Genomic DNA, 19151 nt, shown 5'->3' on the forward strand with positions numbered 1-19151 from the left:
TCTTCAATTGTTGTATATTAGTCTGATTATTTATGGTTACTTGACGTTTAAACGGACATAACATATAGATTCTAGTTCGGTTTCTTATTCTTAAAGTCTTGAACACTTAAAATAAATGGTTTCCTTTAAATAATAAAAATTTATGTCTTAATATGTGATCATCCGGCCAAGGGAGGGAGGGTAAAGGGGTAGTTTAACGAAATGCATTTGAACTTAATTTAGTGAACCGCATATTTTTTCCTGGTTAATTGGATAAACTACATTTATATGGCATATAATTGAAAGAATTTCAATTTTCTACAACGCAGTTTTGAAAATATCAAGACTTGAAAATCGTCTTTTTAAATTGCATATATCACAAAAAGACGATTTTCAAGTCTTGATATTTTCAAAACTACGTGGTAGAAAATTGAAATTCTTTCAAATATATGCCATATAAATATAGTTTAACCCATTAACTAGCAAAAAAAATATGCGGTTCACCAAATTAAGTTCAAATGCATTTCGTGAAACTACCCCTTTGACTAAAAATTATACTTTTGTCCTAAATTATATACACTCGTTCTCTCATTCGATAGCTCAACTTTGGGTAATCTTATCAAATCTTAGGCTAGCAGTGCATATATTTTTCTGCCCAATGTTTTAGATTGAAAGTAGCGTTAATTTATCATCCGTTGTCTTATCCCTTAATCCTGCAGTTCATCCCTCTCTTGATTATTCTAATATAAAAGTAACAGGATGTTTTGTCTTTCTGTGAATCTGATAGTCTGTGTGGAGTTTACCGAAGAAAATTGCTAACCGCTGGATATATAGGGTTAAGGCTTTCCATAGGTCTTCTTTCTTTTTGAACTGTAATATTAAGATGAGGGTCGACTCCCCTTTTCCATCAAGTGTCCCTAGAGGCCTCAAGGGGGCATAGCCGCTAGTAACGTATATCAAAGGGAATCTCCCCCCTATTTTACTTTACACTCATTTCGTTGAATCGTTTGCCTTCACTTTATGATGTGTCATTCATAGGTATAAAAGTTAATAAAAGTAAATAGTTTTTTTTGCCAAACTTTTTAAATAAGTAATTTTTGGGTTTTAAAAGTCTTCATTCTTTTTTTGGAAAATGGCAATTTTTTTTACATATTATAGAAATATTTAGAGAGGAAATCATCTCCTTGTTTACACCAGGTGAATAATAGTTATTTATCGCATTGTATTATAGACAGCTTTCCGCGGATATTAAAAATGAAAAATTTAATGATAAAAACCAGTTTTGTGAGCCCCATAGGCCCGGTCTAATAAAACTGGTATTATTTTCATAATTTTTATTTTCATATCCGTGTAAAATTGTTTGTAATACGCAGGGACAACGATGCTATACATAATTTCAGTTTGGCTTATAACCGGTTTTAATCCAGCGAATGTTCATCGGTTTTGAAGCCATACTGGAAATAAATATTCCCCTCCTTCCAGGTTCTCTGCTTTCCCTGTATGACGCATAACCGGAAACCATTAATAAGCCTCAGAATACTTGGATTTCAATAATAAATAAAAAGGAAAAAGAGTTTCATTAAAAATAATATATTCCCCAGGTAGCTTGAATGGACAGTCCATTTAATATTTTTAAAGATTAATTAAAAGTTCTAATTTTGACTTAAAAAATACGTAATCGGCAAGTCTTTTATCCATAAAAACAAGGACGATATTTACAACATCTATAAGTAGCGTAGCACAAAAAATCTTGAAATGGACAAATAGAGTTGTAGAGCAGATCTTCAGTTGTAATAATAACAAAGAAAAAACACAAAATTTTAGTAATAAAGGTTTATGCCTTTTGAAGCAAAACCGACACGACAGACAGAAGGACAATACAATATAAATACTAGATGCGCATATATAGTAGGAATCATCACTGAAAATTTCAGCTGTTTTCTTTAATAGTAATCGAGAAAATCACATTCCTACATAGCGTGGACAAAGTGAATTATATAGTAGCTTTGTATGATACGTGCAATTTTTTTTGAGGAAAGAAGGATTGTAAATTAAGTTAACCATTATAGACCCATCCCAAGATAAAATAAAGAATTATAAAACATAAAAGTACAGTCTTTTCTATTATTTCCCCCTAGGGAATGCTTGGTTATTTAGACAGACATGGCATAGACCATTCCCGGGTTTGTTAATACTCTAAAATGCATATAACAGTTAACTTTTCATCTATGGTAATCAGCTATTATGCTGTTATATTGCAATAAAATTGACTAAGGAAAGCCCTTACGAAGGTGTATCTATATGTAGTATATATACTATGTCACCCAGGTAACCGAGCAGCTTTCTAATTCACAACCATCCCCACAATAGAGTTACATTCGTAGAGTCAAGGAAAGCCGTTGATTCAAATATTCACGTTATTATATGGTAAATTTTTATGTATGGATAAAAAAGAAGAACTTCAATAATCTCTACATTTTCTTTTTCATTCTCAAATTTGTAAACTTAATTCATACAATCATGCTTAATCGTCATGAGAATCTTTAATTTTAAAATCAAATTATCACCATTATACAATATAGCGAATAAAAAGATTATACTGTTTTGTTACACGTATTTTCATAAAAAAAGTTTGAAAGCGATAGGACGTTAGAATCATGTATAAAAAATATGTTGTAATATATGGGGAATAGGTAGATATTTAAGCCCTTCAAATCCATTTTAATCATTCTACAAAAGTCTTGTATCTGTAATAATTCAAACTATTCCGTAGGAAAGACTTTAGTAAATAAAAAGCAATTTCGGCAATATTATTTTATTAGTCATACAGTTAGATTTTGAAAATAATGCATGAGTAATAGGGTTAATAATCTGATAATTTTGGTGCAGTGGGTTACAAATTAACAAGGTAATACAATTTCTTTTATACTTTATAATTTTCCTTATTTTGCGGTTTGATTAAATTTGAAATTTTCTGTGAATAAATTAAAGAAAAAGGATTAACATTTATTGATAATGTTTTATTTATGTTCAACTCTATTCTAAATCCTTAACACCTCCGTACCCAAATTAAACGGAAAACTTCCCCCTTTATTTTTGAATTTTGTTGTAAAATAACGGTGGGGGGGGTGGGGAGAATGGGTTTAGATTTTCTGTGCTCAAAAAAGAACTTTTTGGGAAAACGCCAACACTACTTTAATTATTATGATTTTATGAGTGAAGCTTTTCTATGATTAGGCTGTACCGTCTGTACGTCTGTCTTAACAAATTGAAACTTGGCATGCTGATTCATGTAACACTATAATTTCTAGAAAGTCCGCAGTTCCATTAAAAAATAATAACTGTAATCATTTTTCTCATTGACAAATTATTCTTTAGTCTGATTTTTGGAATAGATATTTCTAGGAAGATTGGTCATAATGCTATAAGCGAACCATATCTACAATAATTCGATTGTCTGTCGGATTTGTTAACCCTTAACGGTCGGGGGGGGGGGGGGCGTTGAACGCCCCCCCCTCCGGTATTTTCTGTGTGTGAAAGATGAAGAGACCAAACTGCTTGACTTTTTAAGTATGGGTATGACACATAACTGAGAGTTGGAATTTTTTGAATATCTCCATTCTGGCGGGCACAGGATGCCAGCAAACCTGGCAGGGTCATCCAGGTAAAGAGCAAAAATATTTTTTTGACTAAAACAAAGCATTTTATCATACAAAAATACTAAAAAATCCTCTAGTAGTACATCCTTATATGAAATACAGGTGTTCAAGTCACTTTCAGGTTCCAGGTATGATCCTGCAGGTCCTGATCCTCCAGGTCTCCAGAAAGCTTTAAAAGGCTCCTGTGGCCGCAATTTTTGACTTAGAGACTTCAAATTTTAAACTTAAGCTTTTCTTACATGTCTACATAACGTATTAAAATTTCATGAAGATCCGCCGCCGTTTTCCCGCCGACCGCCGACTGCGGCGGCTGGCAGCTGCCAAGTACAGCTGCGGCCGCTGAAATTTATATTTTGATATTTCTAATGTAAAATTTACATAAAGATAAACATTTTCTGGAAAAAAAATTTTCTTCTAGCTTCAAAAATAAGAAAATTACAGCCGTTTCAAATTTTTAAGTAAAAAAGGACCTAAAAACAAAGGTTGTTAAATAAAAGGGTGAAGGAAGCGAAAATTGACTTAGACTTATAAAAGGTCGGAAATTCATTATCAAACAGGGGACTTGCACAAAAAAATTTAGCCCTCTAGCTCTAATAGGAACTGAGATAATAAGGGGGGGCGTTGAACGCCCCCCCCCCCGACTGATTAAGGTGCGGCAAGGGGCCCGACTGTAAAGGGTTAAGCTTCGCTTTTACGGATGTTGTCATCATTGTTTTGTTCTTTGAATTATTTGTTTCAATATAAATGTTATAAGCGATGTATCTCTACAAAAAGTTTGTTTGTCGTTTGGGATTGTTAAGCTTCGCTTTTACGGATGTTGTCATCCTTGTTTTGTTTATTTTAAATTTAAGTGTTAATGTATTTTTAGGTGATAATGGTGAAGTGTGAGATGTATTTATGTTGTCCAATAGAAATAACTAATAGATTAAAACTGATAGCAAGTATGGCCACTCTCATTGAAATAACTGAACTAATAAGATTACTTTTGGTAAGTTTCATTACATCTTTGTGATCTTCAAAAGCTAAAACTAACATTTCTATGAGGTTAATTATATTTTTAGTAGCGAAGCTACTCTATAATTTGAAATGTCCGTCTGTCCGTCTGTCCGTCTGTCCGTCTGTCCGTCTGTCCGTATGTCCGTCTGTCCGTCTGTCCGTCTTAGTTTGGGGGAAACGTGATTTTCTCGGCTCCTATAAAAGATAAAAGGCTGAAAGTTTTTGACAACATTCCCATTATCAAGGAGCACAATTAACTATAAAACATCAATGTCGATAGGACCGCTTTTTAGCAGGTTTTAGGCTATTTTTGTATTTTTCACATTTTTCTCCATATCTTTGGTGTTTATGGTCCGATTTCCAAAATTTTTTCAGTTATAGAATCAAAATTAAATTTCCTGTTGTTTCAAGAAAACAACTATGACGGTCAGACTGCCTTTAAGCAGGTTTTAGGCTATTTTTTATTTTTCACATTTTTCTCCATACCTTTGGTGTTTATGGCCCAATTTCCAAAGTTTTTCAGTTATAGATATCAAAATTAAATTTCCTTTCGTTTCAAGAACACATCAATGGCGGTCAGACTGCCTTTTTGCAGGTTTTTGGCTATTTTTATATTTTTCACATTTTTCTTCATATCTTTGGTGTTTATGGTCCGTTTTTTTTTTAAATTTTTGTAGTTAAAAAATATCAAAATTAAATTTCCCGTTGTTCTGATCATCCAGTATGTAATTTACTTTGAACGTCAGTCTGTAAGTCATAGTACTGAAATATAAATAAATATTAAGAAATTAACAAATGTTGAAAAGGTTTCGTGATTTTTTCCTAATATGCATGCTTTTGTCAACTAATATCTAAATTCTTATTTAATTGTTTATGCTTCGCTACTTATGGATGTTGTCATCCTTGTTTTATAATATCTCACTAACATTTCATCCTTATAATAAAGTAACAGGATCTCTATGAATTTGTGTGTGTCTGTTCCGAAGGATCTCGCTAACCGCTGAACCGATATGTTTCTGCTTTATTGTGTAGCTTCTTTTGGGTCCTGGAAAGATCTAAAACTATTTTTTTTTGGGGGGGGGGGCGGAGGGCACCACCATTCCCCCAACAGAAAAAAACATGTACAGCATAGTAAAACAGACGATTCTCCACGAATGTTAAAATAAAAAAAAAACATAAAACAAAACCTGTTTTGTTAGCGTTCCGCCCCTCGGGTCTTAAAAAACTGGTTTTAATCTTATAATTTTTCGTTTTAATTTACGCGGAAAGCTGTCTATAATGCAACAATTAACTATTCCTGAAATTTTTCTTATTGACTACATCAATCGATATAATAGACATACACATAAATTATACAAGACAGTAATAGATTACAATAGAGTATAAAGAAAAATATCTTATCATATTAAATTTTGTTTAGGTAACAGAATGGTTTCTGCCAGTAACGTGGAGTACAGTAATAATATTGGAAATGGTTTTCATCATTTTGCTCTTGTTTGCAGATTTACTACTCTTACTAGGGGCAAAATCAAGGTTTCTTTTTTACTTACAAAGCTTTTCTGTAATTACAGTCGTACAATTTGTTTGGAATCATGGTTTCAGATGTAGAATAATAAATTGGGGTATAGTCCTTTCCACGACATCCCTCCATAAGGAGCGATTAGTCGTATTTTTAAAATGGCTTTTTATAGGTTATTTTAGGTTAGGTTAGGTTATATTGTGTTACGTGATTGCCCCACAGGGTTAGGTAATTGGCCCCGCAGGGTTAGAGCCCCCCGCAGGGGCTAGAAATAGGAGAAAAGCTACTGTGAAAAATACGAAGAATCGCTCCTTATGGAGGGATGTCGTGGAAAGGACTATACCCATAAATTGTCATAGAAAATAACTCAGAATAGTTATGAAATTAATTTCGTACTATTAATCATGCTGGAATGGATATTACAAATATTTTTTTTGATCATTTTCAACAAACTCTCCACTTTGGGGACGAAGATTGTAGAATTATTGCCATGTGATCATTATTTGGACAGAATAGTTTGGGAGAATATTCATGTATGTGTAATATTAAGAAAATATAAATTATGTGTAATTTTGTCGTATTTTATGTGAAAATGTAAAAGTGGCTGACTCAGATTATGACGTCAAAAAATGACCCAATGAGAGGCCAGTATACACTGTAATTGACCAATGGTAAAATTTATAGTGGCTTTTTATTGGTTAATTCTTTTTTGACGTCATAATCTGAGTCAGCCACTTTTACTAGGTTCGAAAATGTATGAAAAATAGTATGAAATAATCACCTTTTTTACTGTATTTGATACAATATATTGCAATACATATTACAGTGTAATTGTTTCATACATTATCGTTTATAATACGTTAAATACTTTTCTTTATACGATCAAAAAAGGTTGATATTCCTTGAAGGTTACTTTAAGCTTTAACTTTTGTTGGTTTTAAATCGATGCAGTGTATTTTAAAAGAATATAAATAATTTGTTGACCTTAAGAAAAAAAATCAATAGTGTATTATCTATTGATTATATTGGTATTTTCTTTTAGAACTCAATTCATTTTTTCAACCTTTGAAATTTATCAATAATTCATTTTCAGTGTCGTATATCCTATAATATAAAGTAGTAAGCTTTTTTATTCGTAGCAAAGGATCTCGCTAACCGCCAAACCGATATGGTTCTGATTTACAGTGAAGCTTCTTATAGGCCCTGAGATGGTTTTAAGCTATTTTATTTTATAATTTTTTGCCCTTTCCATACCCCTTCAAATATTGAGCCCCTAGATGTTAGGGGCGTAGCCGCTAGTACTCTATGAATAAGGTATTTACCTCCGAAATATCTATAAGCAGGGGTGTGTATAATAAGTAATTGACGATTGGTTTTAAATTTACTGTATATTTATATAGTTTAATTATTTTTTTTATTTTATATGTAGATTTTTTAATTCAAACAACACACTTTAACACAAGATATTAAAAAGTAACAATTTATTGAATATATAACAGGATTTTCTAAACAATTTCTTTATTGCGGTTTACTGTCCTAAAACAATATTGTAATATTATTGTTGCAGCGCTACTTAAAGTTAAAAGTGTCATTCCATTGCAAAAAACGCGATATTCAGTTTGTTTAAATATTCAATTAATTAGGTTTTTTCAAGAATGTCAAGCGTGGGAAAATTTTTAGAATGTGGGAACCATTTAATTTTCATTTAAATGGTACATATGTTTTTTATTTAATTTCATTTTTTGGACCCGTGAGAAAATTTTTTTAACGTGAGAACCATTTAATTTTCATTGAATTTCATTTTTTGAAAGTGTGGGAAAAACAGGAGAAAAAATATGTTTTAGTATAAAGAAATGTTCTATCAGTTTCAAACCTTTTTCATTCGATAGATCATACTGACTTTGGAAAAACTGTCAGACCAATTTTTGAAATTCAATCTGAGAAAAAAGATATTCAAGTTTTAATTTTTTGTTTTGAAAATATTATTTTACATGTATTGACGCCATCTTGGATTATGATAATCTTTTTTTGTTAGAAGATTTTTTTCTAAAATATTTTTAAAAAATTAACTTTTTACAATAAAAAAATCTTTGAACTTAAATTAACCAAGAATTCAAAGATTTTTTCTCTTTGATTTGGAAGATTTTTATGATTTTTATTTTTAATGTCAAATAAAAACACAACAGTGAAAAAAATGAAAATTAAATGAAAAAACGTTTTATGATTTTATTCAAGAAATTATTTGCTAACATCACCTTTTTGTTGCAATAGAATGTTATTTAAGCAAACAAATTTTGTTTGATTAATAACTCATTGTTTACCATTAATGATTGTTTTCATTGCAAGTTGCTAGATAATTAATGTTCTCTAGACTTATACAAAGCATTTGATTAATGAATTCATTCTTTGACTTGAAAGCTTAAATTTTCTGAAACTCAGAAGTTAGATTGAAGTTTTTATCACTTAAAGTTAAAGGGGAGAAGAGTAGAGTCGTTCGAGCTTACAAATATGTATTTAAAAATTCTGCAAAGAATAAAAAATATATAGAAACATGTGGGATGTTTGTCTGTGCATTTTATCTATCAGATGGCTCTGGATAAAGATCCTGGTAGGCTTATTTCATCTATTTTTGATTAGGGTACCTAAAAAATTCCTCCCCCCTACAAAAATTATTTAACCTTTAGCTTTTTAATGATAAGAAAAACAAAATACCGCAAAAGTTCTCTAGGGGCATAACCGATAGTCCATAAATTAGAGTAGTAAGATTGATTTGTCTCAGAAAAATGGTTGGGCCTGTGTGTGCTTTTCTGAAATTTAAGGCACAAATTCTACCACATTAATTAGTTATCATATTATTTCAGGAGTACAGAACGTCTAGTTCCCTGGTTATTTGGTCACGTCATCACTTTTGTTATTTGTTGTGTTCTCTTTGTCAAGTTTCTCATCAATATTTTTGTTATCACCAACTCAAGCACACAGGTTAAGAATTAATATTAAAATAAATATTGAATACTGCTTCCTATTACAACAAGGTACAATGTTATAAGCGAAGCATCTCTATAATCAAGTACTAAAAATGTAAGTATGTCCTTAAACATTATTTACTTGCAATTTTGTTTAGATTTTTATATTCTGCTTTTTAGTTCTGACACTCTACAAGTGTTTAAGTTCGTTTGTTCCAACGTTTCAGAGCTTCGCTTTTATGGATGTTGTAATCCCTGTTTTATTAAAAAACCTTTTACATTTAGAAAGGAATCATGCTTTTACTTAAAATCTTACCACTGCACTGTTTTCCTTAAGATATAAAAGAAAATTCAAATCCTATTGGTTGCTTCAATAAAAGTATTTAATACTCAGCTAACCTAAATAATCCTTTCCTTCTGCATATTAATATTAGATTATCATGAGATGTATTCTCTAGAGTTTCTCTTTTGTTCATTTTTAAATTAATCATAGAATTAAACAATTATAGACAACTTTTATATAAATTTTTAAGTTCTCCTATCATATTTCTATAAGACCATACCTCATAATATCATCATAAGAGTAGCTTTACATGGTGTTAGATCCAAGTAATAATAAATCCATTTAGATACAACAATGTAGAGAAAGAATTACATACATATTCATAAATAATTTTATAAAATCAATTGTTTAGAATGATTTTATGGATCTTCCTCCCGGCATGGGTTATGCTAGCCCTGAGTTTCAACAAACATTCAGATACAAATTGGGCTTTCTTTTTGGAAAGGTAAATATATTTTCAAAGGGGGGGGGGGGCTTCGTGTTGAAAGTTATCTTACTTTTAGACTTACTTATTTGTATGGAATGGATCAATATTTATTAGGCCTTTTGTGCTCTTTCAAAATATTGTTCATATTTCATAATCTTATACTAATAACAAAATTAATTCGGAAAAATCCGGAAACCTATACGTGTTTTTCAGCTATATTCGGGAGGCAACACATAGTAGAATTGACGAACTCTCCCTCTATTTTAGATTATTTTTGATTTACTTTGCTCGTTGGTTATACCTTATACCACATATTTTATAATTTCAATAATAAATTACGTAATTTTATTTTTTTGTTGTTTCAGATCATTGCCATGGGGTTTCTTTGTCCTTTGAATGCATACTGTTGGGTTGTTGTCTACTTGGATAGAAAAACTTTGCTTCAAGAAAGGTAATTTCTTTTTCTGATGGATAGGGAAGGTTTATACATCCTTGGGCTAACTCATTATTGTGCCTAAGAAAACACGGTGATTTCCCTCATTGGACAATCAAGCACTGAACCCCACCCAGATTTTATAATGAATTTTAGATAGGGGTTGAAGGAGTTTTTTTTTTCTATATCTTCAGTGCTCTAATCATGCAGGTCTATCCAGAAGCCTATATTACCGAACTTTACCTGACCTAAAGCAATAAATAAACAAATTCAGTGGAGTTCATTGCTCGACGAGTGCTTTAAGGGAAAATGTTGCTTTACCAGCAATTCATTTTAATTAGTAAATTTGAAATTAACTTTTTTTTAGCGATGAAGAAAGAGATGAAAAACTAAAAAGAAGGAAAGAAAAAGAATTGAAAGATATTTACAAAGTAAGTAAAATATGATTTTATAATTATTTTAAAACTGAAAAGGTAAAATCGAAGCCAACAAAAGTTGAAAGTCTGGATATGTTTTTCCAGTATGGCTTCAAAACTAAGTAATATCCGAAGGATTAAAACCGGTTCTCAGCCATACTGAAAAATCATGTATAAAATTGTATTACAGACAATTTTCCATTAACATTAAAATAAAAATCCTAAAATTAATATTATTTTGTTATCCTGAGTCTTCGGCCTCTCTGGGCTAACAAAACTGGTTTTAATTTTACAACTTTTCATTTTTATATCCTTTAACTTTATATTTCCCAGGTGTCGGGAAGCCGAGATTTTCTGAATGAACCTAGCTACAAACTACCTGGACGTTATAGTGACTCAAGGTAGGACCTTGTCAAATCTAAGATATAATCTATATATAAGCAAAGATACGAACGTTACTGTGACTAATGAAATGTCTTTATATCTGTCTGTGTATATACTGTCAGTTTTCTTTTAACATATCTACTTTGGATAATATTTGAAGCTTTTGTAAATTACATTTTGTAGTTGGCTATAAATTCACTCATTAACTAAATTTTTGGGAATAGTCCCTTTCGTGGCAACGCCCCTTAAGGGGCAATTCGTCGTATTTTTAAAATGGCTTTTTATAGGTTATTTTAGGTTAGGTTAGGTTATACTGGGTTAGGTGATTTCCCAACAGGGTTAGGCAATTGGCCCCGCACGGTTAGAACCCCCCGCAGAGGCTAGAAATAGGAGAGCACCTACTGTGAAAAATACGAAGTATCGCCCCTAAAGGTGCGTTGCCGCGAAAGGGACTATACCCAAATTTTTAACTGTACACTGAGACTCAATTCTTTGCTAAATGAACATTTCTACAAGAGATTAAAAAAAATATAGAGCTAAAGTTAACCAAAGAGTTCATCAACAGCCTTTTTCAAAACCTTTCAAATGACAATAGTTATTTATTCAGAAGATCTTTCCATCGACAGAACAGCCTACCTCGCCACCTTTCTGACTTCCAGCGGTCATTCACATTCACTGACATCAATCAGGGAAGGAGACAAACATTATTAATAAACTAGGTTTTATCCTTTCATATTAAGTAGTAAGCTTTTTTGTCTGTAGCAAAGAATCTCGCTAACCGCTGAATCGATATGGTCCACCTTTACATAGAAGCTTTTTATAGGTTACATGATGGTTTTGGGCTATTTTATTTTTTAAGGGTCTGGGTTTCATGTAATTTTCAGCCCTTTTAAATCCCTTCGAACATAGAGCCCCTAGAATCTAGATGCTAAGGGCGAAATCGCTAGTTTATCATAAAGTTAAATCAAGAATTGTGAGATATTAAGATGATGCTCTGTGAATATTTTCTCTATTCTCAAATTATTTTTTTGCTGAATATATTTAATAAGGATTACAACATCCAATAAGGCGAAGCTCTGAAACAGACTGTAGAACAAATAAACAATAAACATACACAAATTATATCTAATTAACGATACAAGAACTATCTATCAAGCAAGGACGGATGTTTAGAGGGACCCTGGTTATAGAAAAGTGTAACTTTTAAAACTCTATTACTTGGCTGAGACATACATAAACCTATCTGAATATGTGTATATGCATTTCTCTTCAAAATTACAGCAGGGAAAAACGTCATTTGATATTGAACTTCAAATTTCGAACAGCAACCCATGGGAATTTGATTTAAAAAATGTTTGTTCTTGTCTACTAGGCACGTCCAAGCACAGCAAGCTCGTCTGAAGCTCAGCTACAGAATAGTGGACGCACGACTAGACCTAGCACGGCCGCATCCTCCATAGGACATCTACAAAGGTATGAAAATTATTCAAAAGTTTGGGTTGTAGTATGTACTGTATTGTGCATAGGTTTTTTGAAGCTGAAGATCTCAGGAAAAACTTATCCTAATTAGTTGCACTTTTCAGTAAAGCTTTGAAAGTATTTTTGCGTTGTATTAGGCTATTTTTCCTAATTTCTCTACCCCTCCCTAGAGGTAAGGGGCAATGGAAATATTGTAGATAAAATGGCAATATTTGAATAGCATCTATTAAGATTCATTAAGGTTTTCCCGTTTAGAATATTCATCTTCATTTCAAATAATTATTTTATTAAGGTCAAACACACTGGACACTTTTGCTACCTACAAAACAAATTCTACAGTTCTGGCGTATGGGACTGCACAGGATTCCAAAGTCTTGAACTATGGCACTGTACCTGAATCTGTCAGAGAAAGGAGTGTAACACAAAGTCTACCTGCCACGGAACGAGCACAAACGTCAGGTTTGCAAGATATTAGATAGATATACATATTCCATAAAGATTTTTTGACATAAAATTATGACAAAGTTACTAGGTCTAAAAATCAATTTTCTCAATTTGATTACATGCTTATTTGTTTTGATTTTGTATTTCGTAATTATAAAACAATTTTCATCTTTTACACCTAAAAAATAGTGAGAGGCCCAGCAACAGCTCAAACTCTACCTGGAACATCCAGACCTGAACAACCTGAACCAGAGAACCAAGTACAATACAGCACAATAGTACAACAACAAGAGCAGCAACAACTACAAATGGCGCAACAATTTTCCCGCCAAGCGAGTTTGCCGCGCAACACATTGTTGCAAAGGAAAGCCAGTGGCATTGATTTGAATGAAGTTGTACCCTCCAGAAAGACAGGCACGTCTGGTAGTTTAAGGTAATTAGTTTTTGTTTAAAATTTTTTTTTATTTCTAATACATTTTAATACCGATTAAATAATATCTTTCATATAAAATGATATTATACTAACAAACAAATCAAAAATAAAGGTGAAATGCTAGTCCAATTTATGCTTTTCAATGGCCATACCGAAGGCATTGTCTCTTTAAAGATAGCTTCATATGATTGCTTTCTTTTTAATTTTTTAATAGGTGAAACATGGCTTGAAAGGGTAGCCTTTTGGCGGGGGGTCTAGCACAGATAATGAAATTGTTTGTATTTTTTCAAGGCAGTTTAAGAAGTCATTATTATTGTCATAAATAGGGTTTTATTCTTTAGTAGGAGCAATGCCATTAGTTGCCGTTTAACAACTTTTGATGTTAATTAAATGTTAGGTATGGTTCAAACTTTGGGTCTGGTGAAAGTTCAGATTTACCTGACAATAGGTTTGTCAATATGCGTGACAGTGTCACAGGTAACAGTAACATTTGTGTCACCATTCCAGCATAATTTTTCTTGTCAAAAACAGCTTTGCAGCAAGGAGGGGGAGGAGACATTGGGCTGTTTATTACACTAGTCCCCAACGTTTTCTTATTCGTTGGCTTAACAACTTTAGTGACTTTAATTGAAGTGTAATTTATTGGTTTATTAAGTTTAGTGTCCAAACATTTCAACCACTAATTTTTATCTACAGAAGGGGTAATTTTATCATTGGATATGGTAGATTGATTTTTTGCATTGTCTTATCCCTTTAGATCCCTGAGTCTACAGAAACCAACAACTTCATGCTCTTACACCTAATATCCCAAAAATGGCTTAAATATCGACTAATATAAACATTCAATCTTGAAATATTTTGCCTTTCACATGAAAATATAAAAGATTTTTTACAAAATGAAACAAAGAGCAAGAAAATGTTTTTAAAGGAACATAATTTCTTTGCAAAAAGTCCAATTTATTTATTTAATTTAGGACAGAGGGTTCTAGGGGACAGCCGGGATGTCCAGCCGCTGCCGCAGACCCTGGCCTCTTTCCCAGAGGAGGGCAACCAAGAAAATATTAAGAAGTTAAGAAATACTCGGGATAGTGTCGCACACCAGAGAGTACTCACACGACAGGTATACAATATTTTTTCCCATTATGGTTTCGAAACCGATTAATATCCGCTGGATAAGAACCGGTTCGCAGCCATACTGAAAAATCATGTTTAGCATCGTATTACAGACAATTATCCAGGAATGTCAAAATAAAAATCATAAGATTTATACCAGTTTTGCTCCTTGGCCTTCGGGCTCTCGCGGATAACAAAACTGGCTTTAATCTTATAACTTTAAATTTTAATATCCGCAAAAAGTTGACTATAATACGATGCGATAATTAGCAATAATTGTTTAAATTTAAACGTCAGATACTGCAAGGCCATAAAGCTATTTTCATCCACATAAACTAAATCTAAAACTAAACACAATTTTGAATTGCATTTTGCTCTCTTTTTCCTGATAAATTTTTTTTTAAAATAGGGTATTCCTTAACACTCTCTTGAATAGCGTAAATCATGTCCAGGATGTATTTGAAATAAAAAACCCCATCGGTTTAACCTTTTATGAGACAATAGTGAACATATACAAATAGAGTCATCCTACCTATTATATATCAACTCCCCTTATCGCTTATAGAGAAACTATTGTTAAGCCTTTTTGAAAAAAAGGCATTTAGTGTTCACTTCTTCCACCAATTCAAAATGCCTTTTTAATGCTTTCCCTCATTTCTTTGGATTTGGGGCTTCCATATTGATAATCCCCAAAAGTTTGTCTGTCCGTTTGTTTGTGTGTGTGTTAGTTCAAAATATAACATTTGCCTCATTTTCCCCCCTAAAAATTATATTTGTTTTCAGCCCAATGTTCGAGGTTACAACAGAGAGATGAGTGAAGACACAACCTATAATGTTCCAAGTATTGCCACGGAGTTCTCCTACGTAGGACAATTCAATCAAGGGTATAATTAAACCCGTGGCTGCAACCTGGAAGCAGGGACGTCCAAGCTTTTTTAGTGTTGAAATGAGGGGTTTCAAAGGGGTAAACTTAAAATTTTGAGGGGGGTAAACTCCCATTTACCTCTCCCCTGGAAGCATTAAATATCTATGTTTCATTTTATTTAATTAATGATAATGATATATATAACTGATATTTACGTCGATATAGCTTTCTAGAATTCTGAACATCTAACATGAAACCTTCATCTAGTAATGCTTTTATGACAATCTTTTTGGAAATACTTTTACATAAAACAATGTGTACAAACTTCAACATAGAAAAGTATTGTTTAATATTTCATATTAGAAAGTATGGCGTCATATTCTGTATTTTCCACTAAATCTAAAATACCTCTTTAGAACTACTCAAAATAGCTAAGCAAATATATTTCTATGTGTTTTAAATTCTCAAAAAATCACGCAACCTTACCTTTATAATTCTTATTATTTTATTTTAAGTTTTCATTGTTACCCTTAATAACTGCCATAATATTCATTTTAAGTGTTTTAATTTTAAATCATCCTTTTAAGTTTGTAATTTTTATGTTTTATTTTCATGCCATTAAAAATACTAGTCCTTAAATTTTGTGATATATTTGTTAAACTAAAGTTTTTTTTGATTAAATTTTTTATTATTAATTTTAATGGTTTTCAGTTTTTGTTCAAATATCTTTTTGTTATTTGTATTCTCTCCCTTGATAGGTTTCAAGCAATCTGAAAAAAATTTATTTAAAAAATATTTACACACACCTTCCTTAGTCGTCCATAATCATAGGCTTAACTAAACCAAACCTTACCCTAAATTAACATTAAGAAATCCCTAACAAAAGAAATCATTATGGCCTCGGCCCTCATTAATGTATTAAATCTTTAATTGCTTTAATTCTTGTATCTATCAGAATGCATATTCTATCTGTAACTATATCCTGCCATTTTGTAGCTGTTTATAGTGCCCTACAAAACTGGGGATAGATGTTACTGCTTTTGGCCTAACTATTCTATTGACGTCAGGAAATACCCTATATCCCATCTATTTTATTGGGGATTTCTTTTCCGCATCCCTTTCTCATTTCCCTAAATAGAATAGGTAGGCCAAAAGCGGTGACATCTATCCCCATTTTCCTAGGACACTAAACACAGCTACTGCCATTTTAAAACATGTAAAATTTAAATAACCTCATTAAAGAATGTACTATAACCAAATAAAAAGTACAAATGTTTACAGGAATCTATGTTGTATTGTAAATTTTTATATATTATTTAATTTAACCTTTTTCTCTTATGCAATTTTGCATTATAATTGTTTTTTTCCTTCTCTCCTATAAAATGTATTGTTGTTATCTAAGAAGCAATAAAAGTTTTTCATCAATATATTTTTCTTGGTAGGTTTTTTTTTCTTAATTAATTTTGTAAAACTTTTTATTTTCAGGAAAGCTCTATAAATTACATGAGGTTGTTTTAGGCTATTTTCTGATTTCCATATAGGCTAGGGGCGAAGTAACTACATTAAATTTACTTGAACATTGATCCGATTTTGTTTTATTTTTGCATTATCTCGCATTATGTAAATCAACTTGTAAAAGAGAAACAATGCGGTCCTCATGATCTTATTTACGATCTTAAATGAGGATATAATTTTATCTTTGAACATTAAATTTCAAAAAACCTTTTCTTACAGGCTTTTATCTTCTAGATTTCTAATTTAGCTTATCCAAAATTAAAAATAGGACGTAATTGTTGCTTTAAGTTTGAAATCCTGAAATTTATTTGAAATGGCAAAAATGATAAATCATTTTGAACATCCTTTTTATTAAAAGTTGAAACAGAGAGGAAGCAAAGAGGCTTTTTATTATTTTTATTACATGATCATAATTTATTTTTAAAAGCAGTGTAATCATAATTGAAGCTTGTGTTTCTCAGGGGGCAAATGGATTCTTATTTTCCAATAACAATGAAATTTTTCTTTATTTGAAATTGCAATTGTATAGAGTCAGCTGTTACCGACAACTGAATGAATTCGAAAAAGTATTTTTTAATTTCAGCTGTTTTTTTGTGATTTTGGGGAGCACCACTTCCTAGTAAAGACAAACTTTTTATCTGGTTCTAAAATATTATTTTAGATTCATTTGGCTTGTTGGCTATGCATTTCCAAGAGTGCTTTATTTTTTATATTAGTGAATTCTAATAGATTTTATATCTTAAATAGTCTATTAGGCATCTGTCTATCCAAATTTCTAGACGACGATATTTTTTGTCCATTTAGTATCATATGCAAAAGACAAAATTTGAGCGAATTTCTCCAAGCAAAGCTCCATCCTTAGAAATTAAACTATTTAAAGCTGACTTATTATGGGGATAATATAGAAAACTATTTTGGGTTAGTTTTGAATTTTGTAAAGACAGATAGTCGAAAAGACCTTTAATAAAGGTTGTTAATAAATTTGGCAACTATTAAGTTCTTATTCCAATGATTTTGAAAGTTAAATGTATTGTCATATTTGAACAATTTTTTTCTTTCAAATTCCAAATCCCTTGAAGTGAGTTGTGTTTATGCTGTGTAACTTCACTGGCAACAGGTGTCACACAGCAATGATTTTCAGCCAGTTCTATAGATCCAATTAGTGGCACTTCATAAAAGAATTCAAATATTAAACAATCATTTTTTAAGCTGTAACTTTATTTATTTTGTCATTTTAGAAATCATCAAGGGGGGCAGAACCACAATGTTTCCAGAAAAAAGATGATTTTGGCTGTAAAAGAGAGGGGGTTGAAATCATGAAAGGGGAACAGCATAAAAAATGCTTCAGAGGGGTCATTTAAAAGAGTAGGCTTTACCTTTCATATTTAAAGGGAACTAAAAGGAAGAAGGAATGACATAATAATTGTGAATGGGGATGGGGGGGGGGGGGTGGATGGAAGATGATATTGTAACAATACTTCTACGGGTCAAATATGACAGAACAAGAATAAAATCTGCTCAAAGCATCGTTACATTCATTATATGTTATTAAATTTTTTTTATGTCTGAACCTTAAGATTTCAATAGCTACTAAACTGATACTAGTTCTTCTTTTTAGGGACGCTCAAAATAGGTCCTTTTATGGTTTTAAGGCTATTTTTCTGCTCTTTTTATATCCCTTTGAATACAGAGTCCCTAGATGCTAGAGGTGCATCCGCAAGACATAGAGTCCTTAACCTATACCCAAAAGCAAAAAAGATGTTTTACACTTTAGCTTTTAAGTCGCAAATTTAAAGTTAACTGTAGAGTTGCTATGCATCTCAGAAGAGAAGGTGGTAAGACAAGAGGGATAAAGAAGCTTCTGTAAAGGTTGGCGTACCTAGAAAGCCATGACAGGGTATGCTCACCTTTAAACGGACGGAGGGTTGTCTTTAAAGGGACGGAGGAAAAATAGAGACAGAAGAAGAGAATGGAAGAGTTGTAATTTATATGAAACAGAGAGGTAAGTGAGGAGAGAGGGGATATAAAATGTTGACGCCGAAGATAATATCATTAAAGGTAGAAAAGTTAATATGGCTTTTAGGACAGATAAACTGATTACTAGGATCTAGGGGTCTTCATTCTGAGGGGAGGTGGAAGTAAAATGGCCTGAAACAATCCCAGGACTTGATGAAATATAAAAA

The 19151-nt window shown here is 31.8% G+C and overlaps 1 protein-coding gene across 2 annotated transcripts; it reads left to right on the top strand.

Moving 5' to 3' along the window:
- Nucleotides 1-2762: 2762 nt before the first annotated feature.
- Nucleotides 2763-16880, top strand: LOC145314467 (uncharacterized). 2 transcript variants are annotated; one of them, XM_080154374.1, is made up of 15 exons: nt 2763-2887; nt 4507-4626; nt 6055-6167; nt 9015-9132; nt 9812-9904; nt 10252-10337; nt 10687-10750; nt 11069-11136; nt 11727-11806; nt 12490-12592; nt 12891-13057; nt 13232-13475; nt 13873-13952; nt 14450-14595; nt 15372-16880. In XM_080154374.1, exons 2-15 carry the CDS (start codon nt 4513-4515, stop codon nt 15480-15482), a joined length of 1587 nt encoding a protein of 528 aa, XP_080010500.1. In that variant the 5' UTR covers nt 2763-2887; nt 4507-4512; the 3' UTR covers nt 15483-16880. The 2 variants fall into 2 exon arrangements, 1 of the variants encoding a protein (XP_080010500.1); XR_013877772.1 differs by lacking the exon at nt 13873-13952.
- Nucleotides 16881-19151: the final 2271 nt, after the last annotated feature.

The sequence above is a fragment of the Acartia tonsa genome, chromosome 3, assembly GCF_053477335.1.
Source record: "Acartia tonsa isolate MP-2025a chromosome 3, ASM5347733v1, whole genome shotgun sequence".
In the NCBI taxonomy this organism is placed as follows: domain Eukaryota; kingdom Metazoa; phylum Arthropoda; class Copepoda; order Calanoida; family Acartiidae; genus Acartia; species Acartia tonsa.

Excerpts from the sequence above, each read along its gene's own strand:
- LOC145314467 (XM_080154374.1), top strand. The coding sequence starts at position 4,513 with ATGGTGAAGTGTGAGATGTATTTATGTTGTCCAATAGAAATAACTAAT. Across the intron at positions 11,137-11,726 it reads GGACGTTATAGTGACTCAAG|AAGATCTTTCCATCGACAGA; the intron begins GTAGGACCTTGT and ends TTATTTATTCAG. Across the intron at positions 11,807-12,489 it reads CACATTCACTGACATCAATC|AGGCACGTCCAAGCACAGCA; the intron begins AGGGAAGGAGAC and ends TTCTTGTCTACT.